Source organism: Coregonus lavaretus, assembly GCF_964263955.1.
Source record: "Coregonus lavaretus genome assembly, chromosome: 5".
Lineage (NCBI taxonomy): Eukaryota > Metazoa > Chordata > Actinopteri > Salmoniformes > Salmonidae > Coregonus > Coregonus lavaretus.
This window is the reverse complement of record NC_139992.1, coordinates 2879417-2902894: the sequence shown is the minus strand read 5'-3', so window position 1 is coordinate 2902894 and position 23478 is coordinate 2879417. Positions and strand designations below refer to the sequence as shown.

The following is a 23478-nucleotide window of genomic DNA, read 5'->3' as shown; positions in this document are numbered from 1 at the left end:
TCCCTCACCGACCCTTTATAATGGCATTCCGGCAGATGAAGAGCTGATTCAAAAAATGTCACGTGATAGTTCCAGAGCGAGATTATTAGGGTTTTGGCACCAAAACCCGATGTCTCTCTGTTTTACAACTGAAACGTTTCGTTGTAACCCAGTTGTTACACAGTAGCCCCTACATGGCTATGGAAGGCGCGAGACGGAATAGAACTGCAGTTGGCACAAGTGTGAAACATTGCGGAAGTCCGTTTTGTGGGGGAATTACGCGAGCACTTCCTGTACAGTTAGTTTTGGGACTGCTGAACACAAAAACAGCTCTGTAGGCTGCTGAGTTGTGTTGCCATTTACACAGATTTGTTACATTGTATCGCTTGAAGCGTGGATCGAGGACGCGCTGATTCCAACTGGAATCTTTTCACGGAATGTTGGTGAAGAAGTGAAACTTTGTAGCGGAGTAGTTTGCTGAACTGGTTCGATTTAACACGCACATGGTGTGTGGGATGTCGCTGTATCATCATTAGAACGACTACAAAGAGAACGGGGAACTAGTCACATTAGTGCTTTATCGCTGAAGTGGAAACACGCCACACACCCAGTGAAGTCTAGCTACACTACGACGACTTCGGGATGGAGCGGCTTTGCAAGCTTAGTTTATCTTTGGCTTTGATCCTGCCTTGTTTACAATGGACAACTTCTTTCAATCTGGACAGTGACAAACCCTATGTATTCTCTGGACCTAAAGGAAGTTATTTTGGATTTTCGGTGGATTTCTTCCAGCCGGATGACAAGCAGTAAGACTGTGCTCTATATTATGTAATAATGTTTGTGGTGTCAGGTTTTAGATCTTTCATGTTTTCCACTTTTATTTAGTTTATTGAAGGACATATAATTATGTTATTTGAAATACAATAAATACATACTATATATATATATATATATACAAAAGTATGTGGACACCCCTTCAAATGAGTGGATTCGGCTATTTCAGCTACACCGGTTGATGACAGGTGTATTGTAAACATTATTGGTCGCTAAATCTGGAGAAATGACGGACCATGTAAAAAACTGTTTGTCACTAAATCCGGCAAGAACCCCATGTTAAAACGGTTGGCTGCTATATACTTATAACTGATTGGTTCGTTCTGTCCTCTATAGTGCTGTCCGGTGAGAACATGATGTTGAGGCACATCACTGTACTCTTGATTGTCACCCCCCCCACACACACGTAGACACAGCTGTTTCCATTTTAAGATGTTTATATGATTTTGGTAATCCGAATGACTTGGAATCATATTGTTGTGGTTATTTCGAGTCACGCACAACATTCAGACATTTGTGTTACTATCGATAATAAAAAAGTCCTCAGAAACGTTCCCCCTTCGGACGATGATAAACACTCTGACCTGAGTGGGCGGGTGCAGTGTCCTAGATGTGCATTTCCAAGAGCCTTGATTTGGTTGGGAATGGCAGGGCTATGATGGGTGAGGGATATCTTAGGTAAACTGAGCAGCCAAACTAACGGGATTTAAAGGAAACTGAAGGGACTGTGAGGGAAAGTTAGGTGGAGAGGAGCAAGACAGCCTTTTTGCATGCATAAAATCGAGCACACAGCCATGCAATCTCCATAGACAAACACTCACAGTAGAATGGCCTTACTGAAGAGCTCAGTGACTTTCAACGTGTCACCGTCAGTTCGTAAAAATTCTGCCCAGCTGCCCCGGTCAACTGTAAGTGCTGTTCTTGTGAAGTGGAAACGTCTAAGAGCAACAACGGCTCAGCCTCGAAGTTGTAGGCCACACAAGCTCACAGAACGGGACCGCCGAGTGCTGTAGTGCGTAAAAATCGTCTGTCCTCGGTTGCAACACTCACTACCGAGTTCTAAACCACCTCTGGAAGCAACGTCGGCACAATAACTGTTCGTCTGGAGCTGAAATGGGTTTCTGTGGCCGAGCAGCCGCACACAAGCCTAAGTTCACGATGCGCAATGCCAAGCGTTGGCTGGAGTGGTGTAAAGCTCACCGCCACTGGACTCTGGAGCAGTGGAAACGCGTTCTCTGGAGTGATGAATCACGCTTCACCATCTGGCAGTCCGACGGACAAAACTGGGTTTGGCGAATGCCAGGAGAACGCTACCTGCCCCAATGCATAGTGCCAACTGTAAAGTTTGGTGGAGGAATAATAATGGTCTGGGGCTGTTTTTCATGGTTCGGGCTAGGCCCCTTAGTTCCAGTGAAGGGAAATCTGAGCGCTACAGCATACAATGACATTCTAGATGATTTTTTGCTTCCAACTTTGTGTCACCAGTTTGGGGAAGGCCCTTACATGTTTCAGCATGACAATGCCCCAGTGCACAAAGCGATGTCCATACAGAAATTGTTTGTGGAGATCCGTGTGGAAGAACTTGACTGGCCTGCACAGAGCCCTGACCTCAACCTCATCAAACACCTTTGGAATGAATTGGAATGCCGACTGCGAGCCAGGCCTAATCGCCCAACATCAGCGCTCAACCTCAGTGCTCAACCTCACTAATGCTCTTATGGCTGAATGGAAGCAAGTCCCCACAGCAATGTTCCAACATCTAGTGGAAAGCCTTCCCAGAAGAGTGGAGGCTGTTATAGCAGCAAAGGGGGGGGGACCAACTCCATATCAACGCCCATGTGTCAGAGGAAGGCCCACATTTTTTTGTTTGATTTTATTTTATTTTGGAAATTACGACGTTCGACAAGCAGGTGTCCACATACTTTTGGTCGTGTAGTGCATCTATTCTATTCATCACGTGACAGTCTTTGTTGCTCCTAATTGGCTAGCGCTACAGTAGAAGAGTAAGTCAGGTGGTGCATGTTTTTTTTGTTGTTGTTGTATTTAGACTTAAGTCCATTTCTCTTCTTTAGGTCAAACATTCTTATAGGAGCTCCCAGAGCCAACACCTCCTCAGCTTCCACAGTGGTGGAGAGAGGGGCTGTCTATACCTGCCCATGGCAGAAGACTGGTGACTGTACCCAAGTACAGTTTGACAACACTGGTGAGTACAGGAGGTCTGTTACTTAGTATCCCGTTCATCAATTTCTGACATTGTCTGGTGTCTATATCTGCCCTGTATCACACGGGGGAGGGACCACTGTGAATTGATATCCAAAGTGAAGCTCAATAGACTCAGTCAAGGGGTCATGTCCATCAGTGTGGGTTTTGGATATTGCTTTTCCAGATTCAAAGTCCATTTAATCAAAATGTATGTCAAGTCAGATACGTGTCCTTCCATGTGAGGGCACAAGGGATTGCAGTTCAGGAAGCAGATGTTTCGCTCAAGTTAGTAGTCATCCAGGAATGCAGGACGCCTGTATTGGAGATGTGCCGACATGCTCAATGTTAAGTTTAAGAGTCATAGAGAGAGAGAGGGGGGGGGGGGGGGGGGTAGACAGAGAGAGAGAGGAGAGACACCTTTAAAGGACTGTCTGCTCTGAATAACAGAGAGGGAGGGAGGGAGAGCGAGAGGGGGAGGGAGAGAGAGAGAGGGGGAGGGGGGAGGGAGAGAGGGGGGAGGGAGAGAGGGGGGAGGGAGAGGGAGGGGGGAGGGAGAGAGAGGGAGGGGGGAGGGAGAGAGAGGGAGAGAGGGAGGGGGAGGGAGAGAGAGAGGGGGAGGGAGGGAGGGAGAGAGAGAGAGAGAGAGAGAGAGAGAGAGAGAGAGAGAGAGAGAGAGAGAGAGAGAGAGAGAGAGAGAGAGAGAGAGAGAGAGAGAGAGAGAGAGAGAGAGAGAGAGAGAGAGAGAGAGAGAGAGAGAGAGAGAGAGAGAGAGAGAGAGAGAGAGAGAGAGAGAGAGAGAGAGAGAGAGAGAGAGAGAACTAGAGAGATAGAGAGATAGAGAGAGAGAGAGAGAGAGAGAGAGAGAGAGAGAGAGAACTAGAGAACTAGAGAGATAGAGAGCGAGAGAGAGATAGAGAGAGGGAAGGAAGGAAGGCATGAGAGTGATTTCCCTTCATGAAGCATCCATTGCAGACAGATATGTGTCAAGGCATATACTAATATTTACACTATTGCACTTCCCTCCATCGTATGGGTTTGACCCAGCACGAACTAACAAAAACACGCAATGCAAAACCAAGCCCCATCAATGCCAAACGCTCATTCAGACAGCCACTGTAATTAAGCTATTTTGGGGAACATAAGCCTATATAGCAGTTTATTCTGTCCCAGATCTCATTGACATTATGTGTCTGTAAGAGCTTTGCACATCATCTTCTGCACATCTATCACTCCAGTGTTAATACTAAATTGTAATTATTTTGCACTATAGCCTATTTATTGCCTTACCTCCATAACTTGCTACATTTGCACACACTGTATATATATTTTCTGTTGTATTTTTGACTTTATGTTTTGTTTTACCCCATATGTAATTCTGTGTTGTTGTTTTTATCGCACTGCTTTGCTTTATCTTGGCCAGGTCACAGTTGTAAATTAGAACTTGTTCTCAACTGGTTTACCTGGTTAAATAAAGGTGAAATAAAATAAATAAAATAAAGAGGTAGGCAGCCCAAAGTTAGACTAAGGGCCTGTCCCAAAATGGCACCATATTCCCTATTTAGTGCATCAAAGGGCTCTGGTCAAAATAAGTGCACTATCAAGGGAATAGGGTGCCATTTGGGACGTAGTCTAAGGCGGTACGACGAGCCCATGATCCTCTCTGGAACCAACCACAACCCATGTGGATGACCTCACTGTCTTTCTGGGCTCCAAGTTCCCACCTAAACCAATGGCCTCCGTCTCTACCTCCTGTGCTATTTACACCGCTCTCTATCAATATAAGTTCATTTGGTTCAGCAATAGAAGTTACATCGGTTTGTTTATTGTGCTTAATAAGCAACTGCAGAACAATATATTTTTGCTCACATAGACTGAAAACAGACAGACTGACTGAGTTCCAGGAGCCAAAAGAGGAACCCACACTAGTCTGTTGGGAAGTCTGAACCACACTAGTCTGTTGGGAAGTCTGAACCACACTAGTCTGTTGGGAAGTCTGAACCACACTAGTCTGTTGGGAAGTCTGAACCACACTAGTCTGTTGGGAAGTCCGAACCACACTAGTCTGTTGGGAAGTCTGAACCACACTAGTCTGTTGGGAAGTCCGAACCACACTAGTCTGTTGGGAAGTCTGAACCACACTAGTCTGTTGGGAAGTCTGAACCACACTAGTCTGTTGGGAAGTCTGAACCACACTAGTCTGTTGGGAAGTCTGAACCACACTAGTCTGTTGGGAAGTCTGAACCACACTAGTCTGTTGGGAAGTCCGAACCACACTAGTCTGTTGGGAAGTCTGAACCACACTAGTCTGTTGGGAAGTCCGAACCACACTAGTCTGTTGGGAAGTCTGAACCACACTAGTCTGTTGGGAAGTCTGAACCACACTAGTCTGTTGGGAAGTCTGAACCACACTAGTCTGTTGGGAAGTCTGAACCACACTAGTCTGTTGGGAAGTCTGAACCACACTAGTCTGTTGGGAAGTCTGAACCACACTAGTCTGTTGGGAAGTCTGAACCACACTAGTCTGTTGGGAAGTCTATATACATATATTTCCATGTCATGTTTTTTCCATATTTTTCCTACCTTTGCCGCCATTTCTGATGGTTTGCCAGTCAGTGCCTTAGTGACCTGGCCTCGCTGTTATACATGACCACAATGGGTGCCTTTGTGATGTCTGATCTGTTTCTGCAGACTGAGAGGGGAGGCTGCCTCGGTCAGTGGTTTAGTGTTTGTGTCCAAGCTGCCTCGGTCAGTGGTTTAGTGTTTGTGTCCAAGCTGCCTCGGTCAGTGGTTTAGTGTTTGTGTCCAAGCTGCCTCGGTCAGTGGTTTAGTGTTTGTGTCCAAGCTGCCTCGGTCAGTGGTTTAGTGTTTGTGTCCAAGCTGCCTCGGTCAGTGGTTTAGTGTTTGTGTCCAAGCTGCCTCGGTCAGTGGTTTAGTGTTTGTGTCCAAGCTGCCTAGGGCCAGGGGGAAAACTACTGTAGTTAGTTAGTGTGTGCTCAGGGGGGTTTTCTCCCGCATGGCCATTATCAAACTAGCTGGCTTACCACGTGGTCTGGAAGTCTTTCTCCTGCTCACTGTTCTTTCCTGGTCTGTCCCAGTCAGTCCTTGTTTTCCAGCTCTGTCAGTCGGGTGGACAGGCAAACCTTTAAACAAAAAACAGCACAAAGAAAGTCTAAACGAATTGAGAACACTCTCTAATTACTCCCAATGATTTATTGGAGAACCGATGTTTTGGCACAGTTTTCCTCAGGGTGAGACAGACTAAACGGACAGATTTACAGCTGACCAGAGTCTCATAATAACTGTAATTGTAGATGGCCCACATGGGTGGATGTGATGTTTGACCCAGGTGCAGTCTGGGCTGTAGAGAAGGTGGGGGGTGTTGTGACTGTGACTGTTGTGCGAGTCAGGGTTAAGGAGGAGCTGGGTCGTTGCTCTTGCTTTAGTCAGAAACATAGGAGGAGTTAACTGTTGTTCGGACGTGTTTTGCTCTAGGGCCAGACAGGAGGGCTGGTTGTCGTTCCTAAGACTGCTCTACTCAGGGTTACACAAGAACAGAGCTTTGTGGTTGGCTAGATGGTATACCCTGAAGGGTAATAAATATCCTACCAAATATGTCAGAGGTGCAACTCTCTCTCATTCTATCTGCACAGACCTTCACACAATGCATTTGGTTCCAGATAGTATAACAATTAATATCATTTGCTAATTCTCTGAAGTTATTAGAAATAAAAGTTGCACTGAATCAGTAGGCCTAATCATTCCCCGTACAATCACCAAGCAATTTAATCTGTGTGCCACTATGGAATTGACTTTATTTCTAGTGTATCTGTTTATCATGAAACAATATCTTCTTTATAAAGGCTGTGCTTATCATGAAACAATATCTTCTTTATAAAGGCTGTGTTTATCATAAAACAATATCTTCTTTATAAAGGCTGTGTTTATCATGAAACAATATCTTATTTATAAAGGCGGTGTTTATCATGAAACAATATCTTCTTTATAAAGGCTGTGTTTATCATGAAACAATATCTTATTTATAAAGGCTGTGTTTATCATGAAACAATATCTTCTTTATAAAGGCTGTGTTTATCATGAAACAATATCTTCTTTATAAAGGCTGTGTTTATCATGAAACAATATCTTCTTTATAAAGGCTGTGTTTATCATGAAACAATATCTTCTTTATAAAGGCTGTGTTTATCATGAAACAATATCTTCTTTATAAAGGCTGTGTTTATCATGAAACAATATCTTCTTTATAAAGGCGGTGTTTATCATGAAACAATATCTTATTTATAAAGGCTGTGTTTATCATGAAACAATATCTTCTTTATAAAGGCTGTGTTTATCATGAAACAATATCTTCTTTATAAAGGCTGTGCTTATCATGAAACAATATATTTTTTATAAAAGCTCTTTCGGCATATTATTTTTCTCAACTGTTTAGGCTTGTAATCTAACTGTAATCTCATCACCCACCACCTAATCTGGTCTACTGGATTTGGTGTTTAGTTACCATTAGTTACTGGTAATAGCCGGTCATGTGAGTCTATGGAAGGTTCAGCTTGTTGCAAACAGCTAGGCGTTTTCCGTCTTCATGGCGTCTTCATGGTGTCTCAGCACGCTCTTAGGTCTGAGGACACCCTCCATTTTATCAGCCCTGTAGGCACCAGGTAATAAGACACTCCAGCTCTGCCTGAACAAGCACCTGTGGTATTGCGTTACCAGCAAACTTGCAACATTGCAGCTGACAGGATATTTCAACAGGCTTTACAATGGTTTGTCATATCAGGTGATTCAGGTGCGTTATAAAAAAATTGATAATTTCCACATCAACACGACACACCCCATATTAAGACAATGTTATAGACATGTTAACCGTAGTCTCACTTGCCTTACCCAGGGAGAGACGGCGGATGTTTCACAGTGTGATGATGGGTTTTGCATCATATAATGAATGCATCATACTGTGAAACTAGAAATTAATTGTCAGTGTTTTTTAATAAGATCATCTTTGAGAACAAAAAAATCACCAAAATACCAACAACATTTCATGACCCCGATTTGATTTTGTTATAATGTTTGAGTCATTCAGATGGCATAAGAACTTGGAATAAGCCAAGGCAAAATGTGTTGAATTGCTGAACATTTGCTTTAAAACTGCAAATGATCTCTCAGCCCCATGACAAAATGTGTACAATTTCAGGAAATTAGCTTTAAAAGAGCAAAATGTCGTCTCTGCGGCCAAGAAGAGGGTCTCTAAAACGTTCAGTCGGAGACCACGCCGCTGGCCACACCCACTACCATTCACCCGCCACGCCTACCACCTTAAGGCTTCAGCATGCTTCGGTTCGGCTGGCACCGAACGAGTGGGCTGGCATACTCCCTTAAAAGATCTTCGCTTGAACAACGATGAAAATGATGAGCTGGTAATAGCCATCTACGACCAAAACAATATTACCCCGGGAGAGTAGAGGGTGATGAGCTGGTAATAGCCATCTACGACCAAAACAATATTACCCCCGGGACAGTAGAGGGTGATGAGCTGGTAATAGCCATCTACGACCAAAACAATATTACCCCCGGGACAGTAGAGGGTGATGAGCTGGTAATAGCCATCTACGACCAAAACAATATTACCCCCGGACAGTAGAGGGTGATGAGCTGGTAATAGCCATCTACGACCAAAACAAATACACGCGCGGGAGAGTAAAATAGTGTACACAGAGAGACACTTGACTGGCAAGGAAATGTACGTTTTTCCCGGGATCTACTAGATATGCTTTAACTAGCAAGACGTATAATAGGCGAGATACGGAGACGGATATACTGGCATACGGCCGAGAGAGTGCTGGTGGAGGGTTTTAAGAGTTATTTTGGTTCCAAACCGCTGCAGAAGACTCTCGATTTACCACCGCCAGCTGTCCCGCCAGGTACCACAACACCAAGTCCACGTTGTCCTGAGAGATGCAGCTTTCCCCCTACATGAGAACCGGATGTGACCTTATCCAGGTATGTTGATAATAGAATGTAGGAATCAATTGGAACTTTTCCTGTTTCTAATTTCCCTTGTTACTGCATGCACATCTACGGCGCCCTTCAGGAAGTATTCACACCCCTTGACTTTATCCACATTTTTTTTGTTGTTGTTACATCCTGATTTAAATTGAGATGTTGTGTCACTGATCTACACACAAAACCCCATAATGTCAAAGTTACCGTTTTTTTACTTAAATCTACTTGAAAATCTACGGCAAGACCAGACAATGGTTGTCTAGCAAAGATCGACGTCCAATTTGGCAGAGCTTGAAGAAATGTTGCACCATCCAGGTGTGGAATGCTCTTGGAGACTTACCCAGAAAGACTCACAGCTGTCATCGCTGCCAAAAGGTGCTTCTACAAAGTATTGACTCAAGGGTGTGAATACTTATGTAAATTTGATATTTCTGTATCTCATTTTCAATAAATTTGCAAACATTTCTACAAACATGTTTTCACTTTGTCATTATGGGGTATTGTGTATAGATGGGTTAGAAAAAAACATATATTTTAATATATGTTGAATTCAGGCTGTAACACTGTGGAATAAGTCAAGGGGTATGAATATTTTCTGAAGGCAGTGTATATGAGAAATTACATTTTTATCAAGGCTTTTGGAATATAATTCCTGGGAAATTATATGGTGTTTTGGTTGTTGTTGACCAAATAGGTTATATCTTATATCTGACATATACAGTGGGGGAAAAAAAGTATTTAGTCAGCCACCAATTGTGCAAGTTCTCCCACTTAAAAAGATGAGAGAGGCCTGTAATTTTCATCATAGGTACACGTCAACTATGACAGACAAATTGAGGAAAAAAAATCCAGAAAATCACATTGTAGGATTTTTAATGAATTTATTTGCAAATTATGGTGGAAATTAAGTATTTGGTCACCTACAAACAAGCAAGATTTCTGGCTCTCACAGACCTGTAACTTCTTCTTTAAGAGGCTCCTCTGTCCTCCACTCGTTACCTGTATTAATGGCACCTGTTTGAACTTGTTATCAGTATAAAAGACACCTGTCCACAACCTCAAACAGTCACACTCCAAACTCCACTATGGCCAAGACCAAAGAGCTGTCAAAGGACACCAGCAACAAAATTGTAGACCTGCACCAGGCTGGGAAGACTGAATCTGCAATAGGTAAGCAGCTTGGTTTGAAGAAATCAACTGTGGGAGCAATTATTAGGAAATGGAAGACATACAAGACCACTGATAATCTCCCTCGATCTGGGGCTCCACGCAAGATCTCACCCCGTGGGGTCAAAATTATCACAAGAACGGTGAGGAAAAAAATCCCAGAACCACACGGGGGGACCTAGTGAATGACCTGCAGAGAGCTGGGACCAAAGTAACAAAGCCTACCATCAGTAACACACTACGCCGCCAGGGACTCAAATCCTGCAGTGCCAGACGTGTCCCCCTGCTTAAGCCAGTACATGTCCAGGCCCGTCTGAAGTTTGCTAGAGTGCATTTGGATGATCCAGAAGAGGATTGGGAGAATGTCATATGGTCAGATGAAACCAAAATAGAACTTTTAGGTAAAAACTCAACTCGTCGTGTTTGGAGGACAAAGAATGCTGAGTTGCATCCAAAGAACACCATACCTACTGTGAAGCATGGGGGTGGAAACATCATGCTTTGGGGCTGTTTTTCTGCAAAGGGAACAGGACGACTGATCCATGTAAAGGAAAGAATGAATGGGGCCATGTATCGTGAGATTTTGAGTGAAAACCTCCTTCCATCAGCAAGGGCATTGAAGATGAAACGTTGCTGGGTCTTTCAGCATGACAATGATCCCAAACACACCGCCCGGGCAACGAAGGAGTGGCTTCGTAAGAAGCATTTCAAGGTCCTGGAGTGGCCTAGCCAGTCTCCAGATCTCAACCCCATAGAAAATCTTTGGAGGGAGTTGAAAGTCTGTGTTGCCCAGCGACAGCCCCAAAACATCACTGCTCTAGAGGAGATCTGCATGGAGGAATTGGCCAAAATAGCAGCAACAGTGTGTGAAAACCTTGTGAAGACTTACAGAAAACGTTTGACCTGTGTCATTGCCAACAAAGGGTATATAACAAAGTATTGAGAAACTTTTGTTATTGACCAAATACTTATTTTCCACCATAATTTGCAAATAAATTCATTAAAAATCCTACAATGTGATTTTCTGGATTTTTTTTCTCATTTTGTCTGTCATAGTTGACGTGTACCTATGATGAAAATTACAGGCCTCTCTCATCTTTTTAAGTGGGAGAACTTGCACAATTGGTGGCTGACTAAATACTTTTTTCCCCCACTGTATTCTCATTACCCCTCATTCACAGGTGTCCATCTCAATACCTACAACTACCGCCTCTCTCGTTGTCGGAGAGTCATAGAAAATGCATTCACCATCATGACTGCAAGGATGAGGATTCTTGTTCGGCCAATCGTGTGTACCACTGAAAAGGCTAATGACATTGTGAAGGCATGTGTGGCCCTCCACAAATACCTGTCCTCCACGGAAGAAGCTCATGAGCCAAACGCAAGATACGTGCCTCCCGCTTTTTGCTGACCTGTCTGTCCCTTCTGGCAACTACCAACCTGGAGAGTGGAGGAGGGTTGGAGAGTGGAGGAGGGTTGGAGAGTGGAGGAGGGTTGGAGAGTGGAGGAGGGTTGTGGCAGGGGACAACAATCTCCAAGAGCCAGGGAGGCTCTCTCGTGCCAGGGTGACACAGAGAAACAAGAAACAAGCTCAGGGACTTATTCCTCTCTCCCCTGGACGTGTGCCATGGCAGGAAGACATGGTTAGGAGAGGACAACTCAACCCAAGGCCAGCCAATCATGAATAGGCCTTTGTTTGGACTCACACACACACACACACACACACACACACACACACACACACACACACACACAAAACCCTTGATGGACGCACACAGTTCTGTGAACCAAAGTACTTTGTACTAAAATGTAGATTTTTTAATCTTGTTAATAAAATGAAAGTTGATTTTATGATGTCTCTGTGCATTCATTTAGATTAGATTGAACTACACCACAAGTAGAAGAACGCCAGTGAAGTCCTTGGAACACAGGTCAGCACATGATGTTCAAAAAGAAATACCTTGTATAGAGATGAAGAAACATAGCTTTTTCAGCAGACAGAAATAAACCATCTGGGCTTTGAAAGTGTCAGAAAGTGACAATACAAACGTGTCTGCTAAGAACAGACGTGTTAACAACACGTGTCAATTAAATATTATTAAAGTGTCAGAGAGTGTAGATGGAAATATCTGGGCAGTTGACCAGTCAGTGCTTGGGGCCGGTGACGAGGCAGTGCTTGGGGCCTGTGACGAGGCAGTGCTTGGGGCCGGTGACCTGTCAGTGCTTGGGGCCGGTGACCAGTCAGTACTTGGGGCCGGTGACGAGGCAGTGCTTGGGGCCGGTGACGAGGCAGTGCTGGGACGCAGAGAACAAAACCTGGTGCTGTCCCCGTTCACTGGTGTTTGTGCCTTGAAAAAGAAAAAAATTATTATTTAAAGTATTATTATTTATTATATATTATTATTATTATAGTATTATTTAAAAGCTATTTAGTACACATATCCATCCAACACGATCAATGAACAACATATTACATTTAATATAATACTGAGTATAATACAATAGACTATAATACATTAGAGTAGAGTTGTGTAGGCCTGGCCTTGCTACTCAAATCAAATCAAATGTGATTGTCACATGTGCCGAATACAACAGGTGTAGACCTTACAGTGAAATGCTTACTTACAAGCCATTAACCAACAATGCAGTTTTAAGAAAAATAAGTGTTAAGTAAAAAATAGATAAGTGAAACATTTAAATAATTAAAGAGCAGCAGTAAAATAACAGTAGCGAGGCTATATACAGGGGGTACCGGTACTGAGTCAATGTGCGGGGGCACAGGTTAGTCGAGGTAATTGAGGTAATATGTACATGTGGGTAGAGTTAAAGTGACTATGCATAGATAATAAACAGAGAGTAGCAGCAGCGTAAAAATGGGGGGTCAATGCAAATAGTCCAGTTAGCCATTTGATTAGCTGTACAGGAGTCTTATAGCTTGGGGGTAGAAGCTGTGAAGAAGCCTTTTGGACCTAGACTTGGCACTCCGGTACCGCTTGTCGTGCGGTAGCAGAGAGAACAGTCTATGACTTGGGTGACTGGAGTCTTTGACAATTCTTAGGGCCTTCCTCTGACACCGCCTGGTATAGAGGTCCTGGATGGCAGGAAGCTTGGCCCCAGCGATGTACTGGGCCATCCGCACTACCCTCTGTCTTGCGGTCAGAGGCCAAGCAGTTGCCATACCAGGCAGTGATGCAACCAGTCAGGATGCTCTCGATGGTGCAGCTGTAGAACTTTTTGAGGATTTGAGGACCCATGCAAAGTCTCCTGAGGGGGAATAGGCTTTGTCGTGCCCTCTTCACGACTGTCTTGGTGTGTTTGGACCATGATAGTTTGTTGGTGATGTGGACACCAAGGAACATGAAGCTCTCAACCTGCTCCACTACAGCCCTGTTGATGAGAATGGGGGCATGCTCTGTCCTCTTCTTTTTCCTGTAGTCCACAATCATCTCCTTTGTCTTGGTCACGGTCATCTCCTTTGTCTTGGTTGTTGTCCTGGCACCACACGGCCAGGTCTCTGACCTCCTCCCTATAGGCTGTCTCATCGTTGTCAGTGATCAGGCCTACCAGTGTTGTGTCGTCGGCAAACTTAATGATGGTGTTGTATTCGTGCCTGGCCATGCAGTCATGGGTGAACAGGGAGTACAGGAGGGGACTGAGCACGCACTCCTGAGGGGCCCCCGTGTTGAGGATCAGCGTGGCAGATGTGTTGTTACCTACCCTTACCACCTGGGGGCGGCCCGTCAGGAAGTCCAGGATCCAGTTGCAGAGGGAGGTGTTTAGTCCCAGGGTCCTTAGCTTAGTGATGAGCTTTGAGGGCACTATGGTGTTGAACGCTGAGCTGTAGTCAGTGGGATAATGGTGTTGATGTGAGCCATAACCAGCCTTTCAAAGCACTTCATGGCTACAGACGTGAGTGCTACAGGTCGGTAGTCATTTAGGCAGGTTATCTTAGTGTCCTTGGGCACAGGGACTATGGTGGTCTGCTTGAAACATGTTGGTATTACAGACTCAGTCAGGGACAGGTTGAAAATGTCAGTGAAGTCACTTGCCAGTTGGTCAGCACATGCTCAGAGTACACGTCCTGGTAATCCGTCTGGCCCTGCGGCCTAGTGAATGTTGACCTGTTTAAAGGTCTTACTCACATTGGCTACGGAGAGCGTGATCACACAGTCGTCCGGGATCTCTCATGCATGCTTCAGTGTTGCTTGCCTCGAAGCGAGCATAGAAATAATTTAGCTTGTCTGGTTGGCTCGTGTTACTGGGCAGCTCGCGGCTGCCCAGCTACTCAACATTTGCAACCTTTTAGCTAGCTGGACCTTGATACCGAACTTTGACTTCGGTGTTACCAATCAGGGAAGCTTATGATTTTCTTTCTCTGACAAAATTATGTTTGATCAAAAAGTTGTAAAGATCTTTAGTTGGTTGGCTTGCTTTCTCTGCTAGGCTAGCTAACCAGACAAATAGCTAGCGCTAGATTGCTAGTTATTGTTAGCAAACATGGCTACTCTTTTCCTCGACTACAATAGAAAATACAACAACATACCTCATCCTCTGGTGAAGATGGCATGTTGCTTTCAATCTTGCTTACTTTTAAAACCTCCTTGGCCAAGCGATGCTCTAAGTTGTCGTTGTTGTTGTTCACGATGTTGAATCCACAGAGTTTTGGGCTGAATCGAGAAGAAAAAGAAGAAACAGTTGATCAGTCACAGAAGAAGGGGCGTAGACTTCGGCTACCAAACTTCGGCTTGCCTCGAGAACATCTTTTGTGTGCACGAACAGCCGAAAAAACCCTTGCCGAAGACCAAAACGCACAAAAATGTCACAAAATGTAGTCATAATATATGCACGAACTGTTCCGCATGCGGAGCCTTTAGCCCCATTTTGATCCAGAAAAAAACCTGTTTGTAGAATTTGATGCATTCAGAGTCTTTAGATTGTTTTCAATGAGATAATGCAGATGGGCAACCACATGGTTCAGCCTATTTATCTAAAGCCACTATGCTGCATCAGTTTATAATGCTTTTAAAGGGAACATTCTATTTTGATGATGTCAACATAAATATATATATATTTTTTCATTTTGGAGTAGAATGTCCTATTAAAAAGTAACCAGAAGTGACCTTCTCACAGTCGTCCCACACTAACTTTGCCACTGCTGCTGAAAAAAATCAACATCAATCTACACACAATACCCCATAATGACAAAGCAAAAACAGGTTTTTAGACATTTTTACAAATGTATAAAAAATTAAAAACGTAATTATCACATTTACATAAGTATTCAGACCCTTCACTCAGTACTTTGTTGAAGCACCTTTGGCAGCGATTACAGCCTTGAGTCTTCTTGGGTATGACGCTACAAGTTTGAGACACCTGTATTTGGGGAGTTTCTCCCGTTCTCTGCAGATCCTCTCAAGCTCTGTCGGGTTGGATGGGAGCGTCGCTGCACAGCTATTTTCAGGTCTCTCCAGAGATGTTCGATCAGGTTCAAGTCCGGGCTCTGGCTGGGCCACTCAAGGACATTCAGAGACTTGTCCCAAAGCCACTCCTGCGTTGTCTTGGCTGTGTGCTTAGGGTCGTTGTCCTGTTGGAAGGTGAACCTTCACCCCAGTCTGAGGTCCTGAGCGCTCTGAAGCAGGTTTTCATCAAGGATCTCTCTGTACTTTGCTCCGTCCATCTTTCCCTCGATCCTGACTAGTCTCCCAGTCCCTGCCGCTGAAAAACATCCCCACGGCATGATGCTGCCACCACCATGCTTCACCGTAGGAATGGTGCCAGGTTTCCTCAAGACGTGATGCTTGGCATTCAGGCCAAAGAGTTCAATCTTGGTTTCATCAGACCAGATAATCTTGTTTCTTATCGTCTGAGAGTCCTTTAGGTGCCTTTTGGCAAACTTAAAGCAGGCTGTCATGTGCCTTTTACTGAAAAGTGGCTTCCGTCTGGCCACTCTACCATAAAAGCCTGATTGGTGGAGTGCTGGAGAGATAGTTGTCCTTCTGGAAGGTTCTCCCATCTCCACAGAGGAACTCTAGAGCTCTGTCAGAGTTGCCATCGGGTTCTTGGTCACCTCCCTGACCAAGGTCCTTCTCCCCCGATTGCTCAGTTTGTCCGGGCGGCCAGCTCTAGGAAGAGTCTTGGTGGTTTCATTTAAGAATGTTTGAGGCCACTGTGTTCGTGGGGACCTTCAATGCTGCAGAAATGTTTTGGTACCCTTCCCCAGATCTGTGCCTCGACACAATCCTGTCTCGGAGCTCTATGGACAATTCCTTCGACCTCAGGGCTTGGTTTCTGCTCTGACAGACTCAATTTCGAGTCTCAGAGCTAAGGGTTTGAATACTTATGTAAATAAGGTATTTCTGTTTGTATTTGTAATACATTTGCAAACATTTCTAAAAACCTTGTGATTATGAGGTATTGTGTGTAGATTGAGGGAAAAAAAAAAATATGTAATCCATTTTAGAATATGGCTGTAACGTAAAAAAATGTTTTGGGGAAAAAGTCAAAGGGTCTGAATATTTTCCGAATGCACTGTTTTCTGCAGTGGGAAGTGGAAACATAACCAACCCTATTACACTAGGGGAAACACTGCCTCATGGATATCCCTCCTCATGGAGTAACATGTGTGTCAGAGATAGATCTGCGTTGGCTAGACAGGGGGTATTAATGGGTGTTGGCTGTGTGTCAGAGATAGATCTGCGTTGGCTAGACAGGGGGTATTAATGGGTGTTGGCTGTGTGTCAGAGATAGATCTGCGTTGGCTAGACAGGGGGTATTAATGGGTGTTGGCTGTGAGTCATTTCCTCACAGGGAAAATATAGTTTCATCTCCAGGCTCTGATGAAAACTCATCACTGCTCCTGCCTTCATTTATTAATTATCAGGAATACCCAACATCAACCAGTCCATTTGTCTGTGGGTACTCTGGGTCTTGCCTAAACAACAGACTGTTTCACGTTTTAATGTCACATAGACAAGTACAGTGAAATGCCTTTCTTGCAAAACTCAAAACCCAACAATGCAATAATCAATAACAATGTATTACTAGAAATAACACACGAGAAATAAGCATAAGAAATATGAAATACACAAAGTAAGTAAGCATACTATATATAGGAAATATTTAAATAGTCCGTTCCAAAACCATATTTACAATGTGCAGGGATACTGGAGTGATGGAGGTAGATATGTATAGGGGTAAGGTGACTATATACAGGGTCAGTTCCAGTACCATATTAACAATGTGCAGGGATACTGGAGTGATGGAGGTAGATATGTATAGGGGTCAGGTGACTATATACAGGGTCAGTTCCAGTACCATATTAACAATGTGCAGGGATACTGGAGTGATAGAGGTAGATATGTATAGGGGTCAGGTGACTATATACAGGGTCAGTTCCAGGACCATATTAACAATGTGCAGGGATACTGGAGTGATGGAGGTAGATATGTATTGGGGTAAGGTGACTATATACAGGGTCAGTTCCAGTACCATATTAACAATGTGCAGGGATACTGGAGTGATAGAGGTAGATATGTATTGGGGTAAGGTGACTATATACAGGGTCAGTTCCAGGACCATATTTACAATGTGCAGGGATACTGGAGTGATGGAGGTAGATATGTATTGGGGTAAGGTGACTATATACAGGGTCAGTTCCAGTACCATATTAACAATGTGCAGGGATACTGGAGTGATGGAGGTAGATATGTATTGGGGTAAGGTGACTATATACAGGGTCAGTTCCAGTACCATATTAACAATGTGCAGGGATACTGGAGTGATAGAGGTAGATATGTATTGGGGTAAGGTGACTATATACAGGGTCAGTTCCAGGACCATATTTACAATGTGCAGGGATACTGGAGTGATGGAGTTAGATATGTATAGGGGTAAGGTGACTAGGCAACAGGATAAAAGCTAAACAGAGTAGCAGCAGCAGCTTGTATGTGTGTGTGTACAGTCAGTATAAATGTATGTGCATATTATGTGTGAGTGAGAAAATGATGGAGTGAGTGTGTGTGTGTGTGTGTATGACGGCGTGACAGTGTGTGTGTGAGTGTGCATAGAGATATAAAAAGTCAATAAAGATACAAGGTGAAGGTGTAGCTATTCTGTTAGCTATTTAATCAGTCGTATTGCTTGGGGGATAGAAGCTGTTCAGGAGCCTGTTGGTGTCAGACTTGATTCACCGGTACCGTCTGCAGTACGGCGGTCAATACGCTCTCAATGGTACAGCTGTAGAACCTTTTCAGGATTTTTTCAACCTCCTGAGGGGGAAGAGGCATTGCCTTCTTCACCACTGTGCGTCTCGTCTGTGTTTGGACCATTTTAAAGTCTTTAGTGATTTGGACACCGAGGAACTTGAAGCTGTCTACCTGCTCCACCCGTTTCCTGTAGTCCACAATCAGCTCCTCACCACCTGGGGTCGGCCGTCAGGAAGTCCAGGATCCAGTTGCAGAGGGAGGTGTTCAGATCCAGAGTCCTAAGCTTGGTGACAATCTTGGAAGGGACAGTGGTGTTGAACGCTGAGCTGTAATCAATTAACACATAGGTATTCCTCTTATCTAAGTGTAAAATGTAAGTGGGTGAGGGCAGTGTGGAGAGCAATTGAGATTGCATCATCTATGGAGCTGTTGGGGCGGTATGCGAATTGGAGTTGGTCTAGGGTGTCTGGGATGGTGGTGTTAATGTGTGCCATATCCAGCTTCTCAAAGCACTTCATGATTACAGAAGTGAGTGCTACAGGGCGGTAGTCATGGTGGCATGAAGCCTTAGAGTTCTTGGGAAGAGGAATGATGGTGGTCATCTTAAAACATGTGGGGATTACAGACTGGAACAGGGAGAGGTTGAAATGTACCAGAATATATCTGCCAGCTGTTCTGCGCATGCTCTGAGAACGCGCCCTGGAATACCGTCGGGGGCCCGCGGCCTTGCGGGTGTTGACCTGATTAAAGACCCTTCTCACGTCGGCCTCGGAGAGAGAGATCACCCAGTCCTCTGGGTCGGTGACGGCCCCTCACACCCGGCTCCATGTTGTTGTTGTCAAAGCGTGAATAAAATGCATTGAGTTAATCTGGTAGAGAGGCGTCGTTGGGCAGATCACGGCCGGGTCTTCCTTTGTAATCCGTAATGGACTATAGCCCCTGCCACATGCGGTGGGCGTTGGAGCCTGTCTAATAGGATTCATCCTTATTCCTATATTGGTTACCATGGTAAATCCATGACATCAGTCTGAAAGAAGTCGCTGTAAAAAAAAGACTCTACAAGACAGAATGTTGAATAAAATGATATCTACTCTTACTTTACCGGTTGGTCCTTTTGGCAGGAAGTGGAGATAGGGTATCCACAGGAAAGTGTTGTTTACCCGACTTTTTGTGGTGTCGGTAGGTTCTGTCACTTTTGTATTTTCAATCTGTTGACGCATTGCACGTGATGCACAACATGTAAACAATAGCCGAATGTAACCGAATGTAGTCGCCCGAAGCATGTTTCCTCACAATCAGCTGGAAGTGTTTGCCGTTCGGTGAGGCTCGGCCATATTGTACAAGTGTTTGTCACGTGCGAATTGCATCAGTTTTGAAAATAAAAACCGGAAAATACAAACGATACACAGACCGGCATACTGAAGGTCGTGTTGATGACACTACTCTGTGGACATTTAGTTTCACATTTCTACCTGCAAAAGGACCAACCACACAGACAACCGGTAAAGTATCATTTTATTCAGCATTCTGGCTTGTCGAGGTCGTGAGAGGAAACTTTCCTGATCCAAAAGCTAAATTTCTGCCTGACGTAGAATTCTATACAATTCAACGTAGGGTCTTCAGCCTTCTCTGGGTCATGTTCATTAGGCAGCAAATGGAAGAAAAGGGATTGAAACAGGGAAGGAGTACCTTGCCTTGTCCAATAAGAAATGCTTGTTTACATCAAAAATTAAATAAAAATATGATGTTAGGTGTGCCATAATGAAAACAACACAGAGTAGAGGTTCTTCCAAGCAGACACCCCTAAAGTGATGGTGTTTCTTCAGTAAAACCACAATGATTTCTACCTCACAGATGATCGTAAGAATAACGAGGGGGTCCAGATGGAGTTCAAGTCCAACCAGTGGTTTGGAGCCACGGTACGGTCACATGGTGAACACATCCTGGTGAGTGTCATGTCCTTATTTCATTTTACATTTTAGTCATTTTAGCAGACGCTCTTATCCAGAGCGACTTACAGTTAGTGAGTGCATGCATTTTTCATACTTATCTCCATGGTACGATCACGTGTTAAACGCGGAATGAGGGAGAGCTCGGTTTGTTGTTTTTGAAAGTCTCTGAAAAAGTGTTATAATGAAAAAGTTTGCTTGCTAGCTACCTTTTGAATTTGGATCCCGCGACGCGGATAGCATCAGTTGCTGGGACCGCTATATCTGTCCAGGGATCCTGCCAACGAAAAGTTTTGAAGAGAGTGCTTGGCGTAGCAGGTAGCTACCTAGCTATCAAACTAGCAAGGTTTCCTTGACAGCTTGAACACGGCCCCCCCCCCCGGCCTTGTGGCTGTCTAAATCCCTGCTGTTCGTTGATGTTTAAATCCGCCCTGTGACCTGCCCTGTCTGAAACTGCGTGGAGTATCGGCCTACGTCGAGACCACGGCATCAAAAAGCCGAAGGTGAGAGTCATGGAGAGGACAGTGTTTAGGTGAAGGATCTTTTAAAATAACTAAAAGGGTTCTATTAGCAGTTGTTACAACAACAATATTTTCAAGAGCTTTGTCCAAAATACTGATTGACTCAACTGACAAAAGATTGGACGATCCAGGACCTCCTTTAATAGCGGATGTCCTGAAAGAGACTTGCAGCAAGATGGCAACAAACTGGAAGTCCTCTCGAGATGACATCATCACTGTATGTGAATCATTATTAACAATGACTGGGAAAACAAACTATCTAGATCTGGGTTTCCCATAAACTCAGTCCTGCAAACCCCCCCCCCCCCCCCAAACCGAATGAGAGAGCCACACACATACAAAAGTACAGTATGTGGACAGCCCTTCAAATTAGTGGATTCGGCTATTTTAGCCACACCTGTTGCTGACAGGTGTATAAAATCGAGAACACAGCCATGCGATCTCCATAGACAAACACTGGCAGTAGAATTGCACGTACTGAAGAGCTCAGTGACTTTCAACATAGCACCGTCCTAGGATGCCACCTTTCCAACAAGTCAGTTCGTCACATTTCTGCCCTGCTAGAGCTGCCCCGGTCAACTGTAAGTGCTGTTATTGTGAAGTGGAAACGTCTCGGAGCAACAACGGCTCAGTTGCGAAGTGGTAGGCCACACAAGGTCACAGAACGGGACCAGCGAGTGCTGAAGCGCGTAAAAATGGTCTGTCCTCGGTTGCAACACTCACTACCAAACTTACTAAGAACTGTTCGTCTGGAGCGTCATGAAATGGGTTTCCATGGCCGAGCAGCAGCACACAAGCCTAAGGTCACCATGCGCAATGCCAAGCATCGGCTGTAGTGGTGTTGGGGTGTTTTTTCCCCACAAAAGGGCTTTATTACAGACAGAAATATTATTCAGTTTCATTCTCTGTCCGGGTGGCTGGTCTCAGACGATCCCGCAGGATGTCAGACGGTGAACACATCCTGGGGACTGTCATGTCCTTATCTTGGAATCCAGAACCAAATCTTGCGTGCGCTAGCTAGCCTGTAACGAGAGATTACCCATTACTCTATTGAGTCTCTGTGACTGTTGCGTGGCCTTGCTGTTGTTGACTGTACTCATGAGGTGTTTTGTCTCTCTCAGGCCTGTGCACCTCTCTACCAGTGGAGCACGTACAGCATGTCAGAGCGAGAGCCTGTCGGAACATGTTTCCTGAAGAAAGGAGTAGAAGTTGTGGAATACTCTCCTTGTCGATCTAGTAAGTGACAGGGGAAATGTTTTTTTTTCCCGGCCCAGCAAATTAAGCCTACAGAATCTTCATTAAAAAAAAAGTGCATTGTAGTCCAGGATTAGGCCGTATCTGGGTCTGGGAAACTGGCCCTATATCTTTTAAATCTACTGTTATATCAATAACTGCAGATGGAGATAACCACAACTGGTCTACCATTGAGAGATTCCTATATCATTCTGTGTTTGTGTTACTGTGAACAGAAGCCAACTCTCCAGATGGACAGGGCTTCTGTCAGGCTGGATTCAGTATTGACTTTGTCAAGGTGTGTATTGTGTGTTGTGTTCTCTTTGTCAAGGTGTGTTTTGTGTGTTGTGTTCTCTTTGTCAAGGTGTGTTTTGTGTGTTGTGTTCTCTTTGTCAAGGTGTGTTTTGTGTGTTGTGTTCTCTTTGTCAAGGTGCATTACTTTGCAGTGCTCCATACAACAATAGAGAAATCAAAGTATTATTCTCCAGGATTCAGTTTCAGATCTTATTGTCTTGGTTTTTAAATACTTTTCTTTCTTTTCTCAGAGTAACAGAATAACTTATTTATTTCTTCCTTTTTAAATTTCTATTTATTTAATCTTTATTTTATGTTTTTACTTTTTAAATGTTGTTTTCTTTCTTTCTTTCTCTCTGTCTCTGTCTGTCTGTCTGTCTATCTCTCTCTCTCTCTCTCTCTCTCTCTCTCTCTCTCTCTCTGACTCTCTCTCTCTCTCTCTCTCTCTCTCTCTCTCTCTCTCTCTCTCTCTCTCTCTCTCTCTCTCTCTCTCTCTCTCTCCAACAGAATAACAGGGTGGTTGTTGGAGGCCCTGGTAGTTTCTACTGGCAAGGTAAGTGATGTGTAATTCTATATAGTTACTGAGCAGGTCTGTTAATCCAGGGTATTATCAGACACATTGTGCTTTGTTTGGCTCTCCTCTGAGATGAGGCATGCAGTGATGCAGGGAATATGTGAAGATGCTCTGCCTGCCTAACTATAGCTGTTGTCAATGCAGCTCTTAGGCTGACAAGTGAGCAGTAGTCTGTGAGATCATGACCCGGCATGACACTGGCTTGCAGGAGTGACTGCCCAGCTAACAACAAACGTTCCCACAACTTTAGAGAACATTCCCCTTAAGAGTCTCATAGGAATGTTCCTGTGATGTGCAAGGAATGTTTCCAAGATACCATTCCCTTAATGTCAAATAGAACTTACCCAGAACGTGGTTACCATGTTCTCAGAACTTAAGATATTAATGTTCTAGACATGTTTCATGGGAATGTTGGAGAACATTCACATGTCCAGTTTTCTGTGGGTTAGGAGAATATTCCATAAACATCCCACCAAACATACACAGAACATGGTTGCCATGTT

The 23478-nt window shown here is 44.2% G+C and overlaps 1 protein-coding gene across 1 annotated transcript in view; it reads left to right on the top strand.

Annotated features, from left to right (window-relative positions):
- The first annotated feature begins 280 nt into the window (after positions 1-280).
- LOC311129624 (integrin alpha-V-like) overlaps positions 281-23478 on the top strand; it is an 82458-nt gene continuing 59260 nt past the window's right edge. Inside the window, exons 1-6 of the mRNA XM_084161971.1 lie at positions 281-785; positions 2886-3016; positions 20259-20350; positions 21996-22110; positions 22344-22405; positions 22909-22954. Coding sequence (XP_084018097.1) covers positions 622-785; positions 2886-3016; positions 20259-20350; positions 21996-22110; positions 22344-22405; positions 22909-22954 — 610 coding nt within the window. The 5' untranslated portion in view covers positions 281-621. The remainder of the gene's footprint in view (positions 786-2885; positions 3017-20258; positions 20351-21995; positions 22111-22343; positions 22406-22908; positions 22955-23478) is intronic.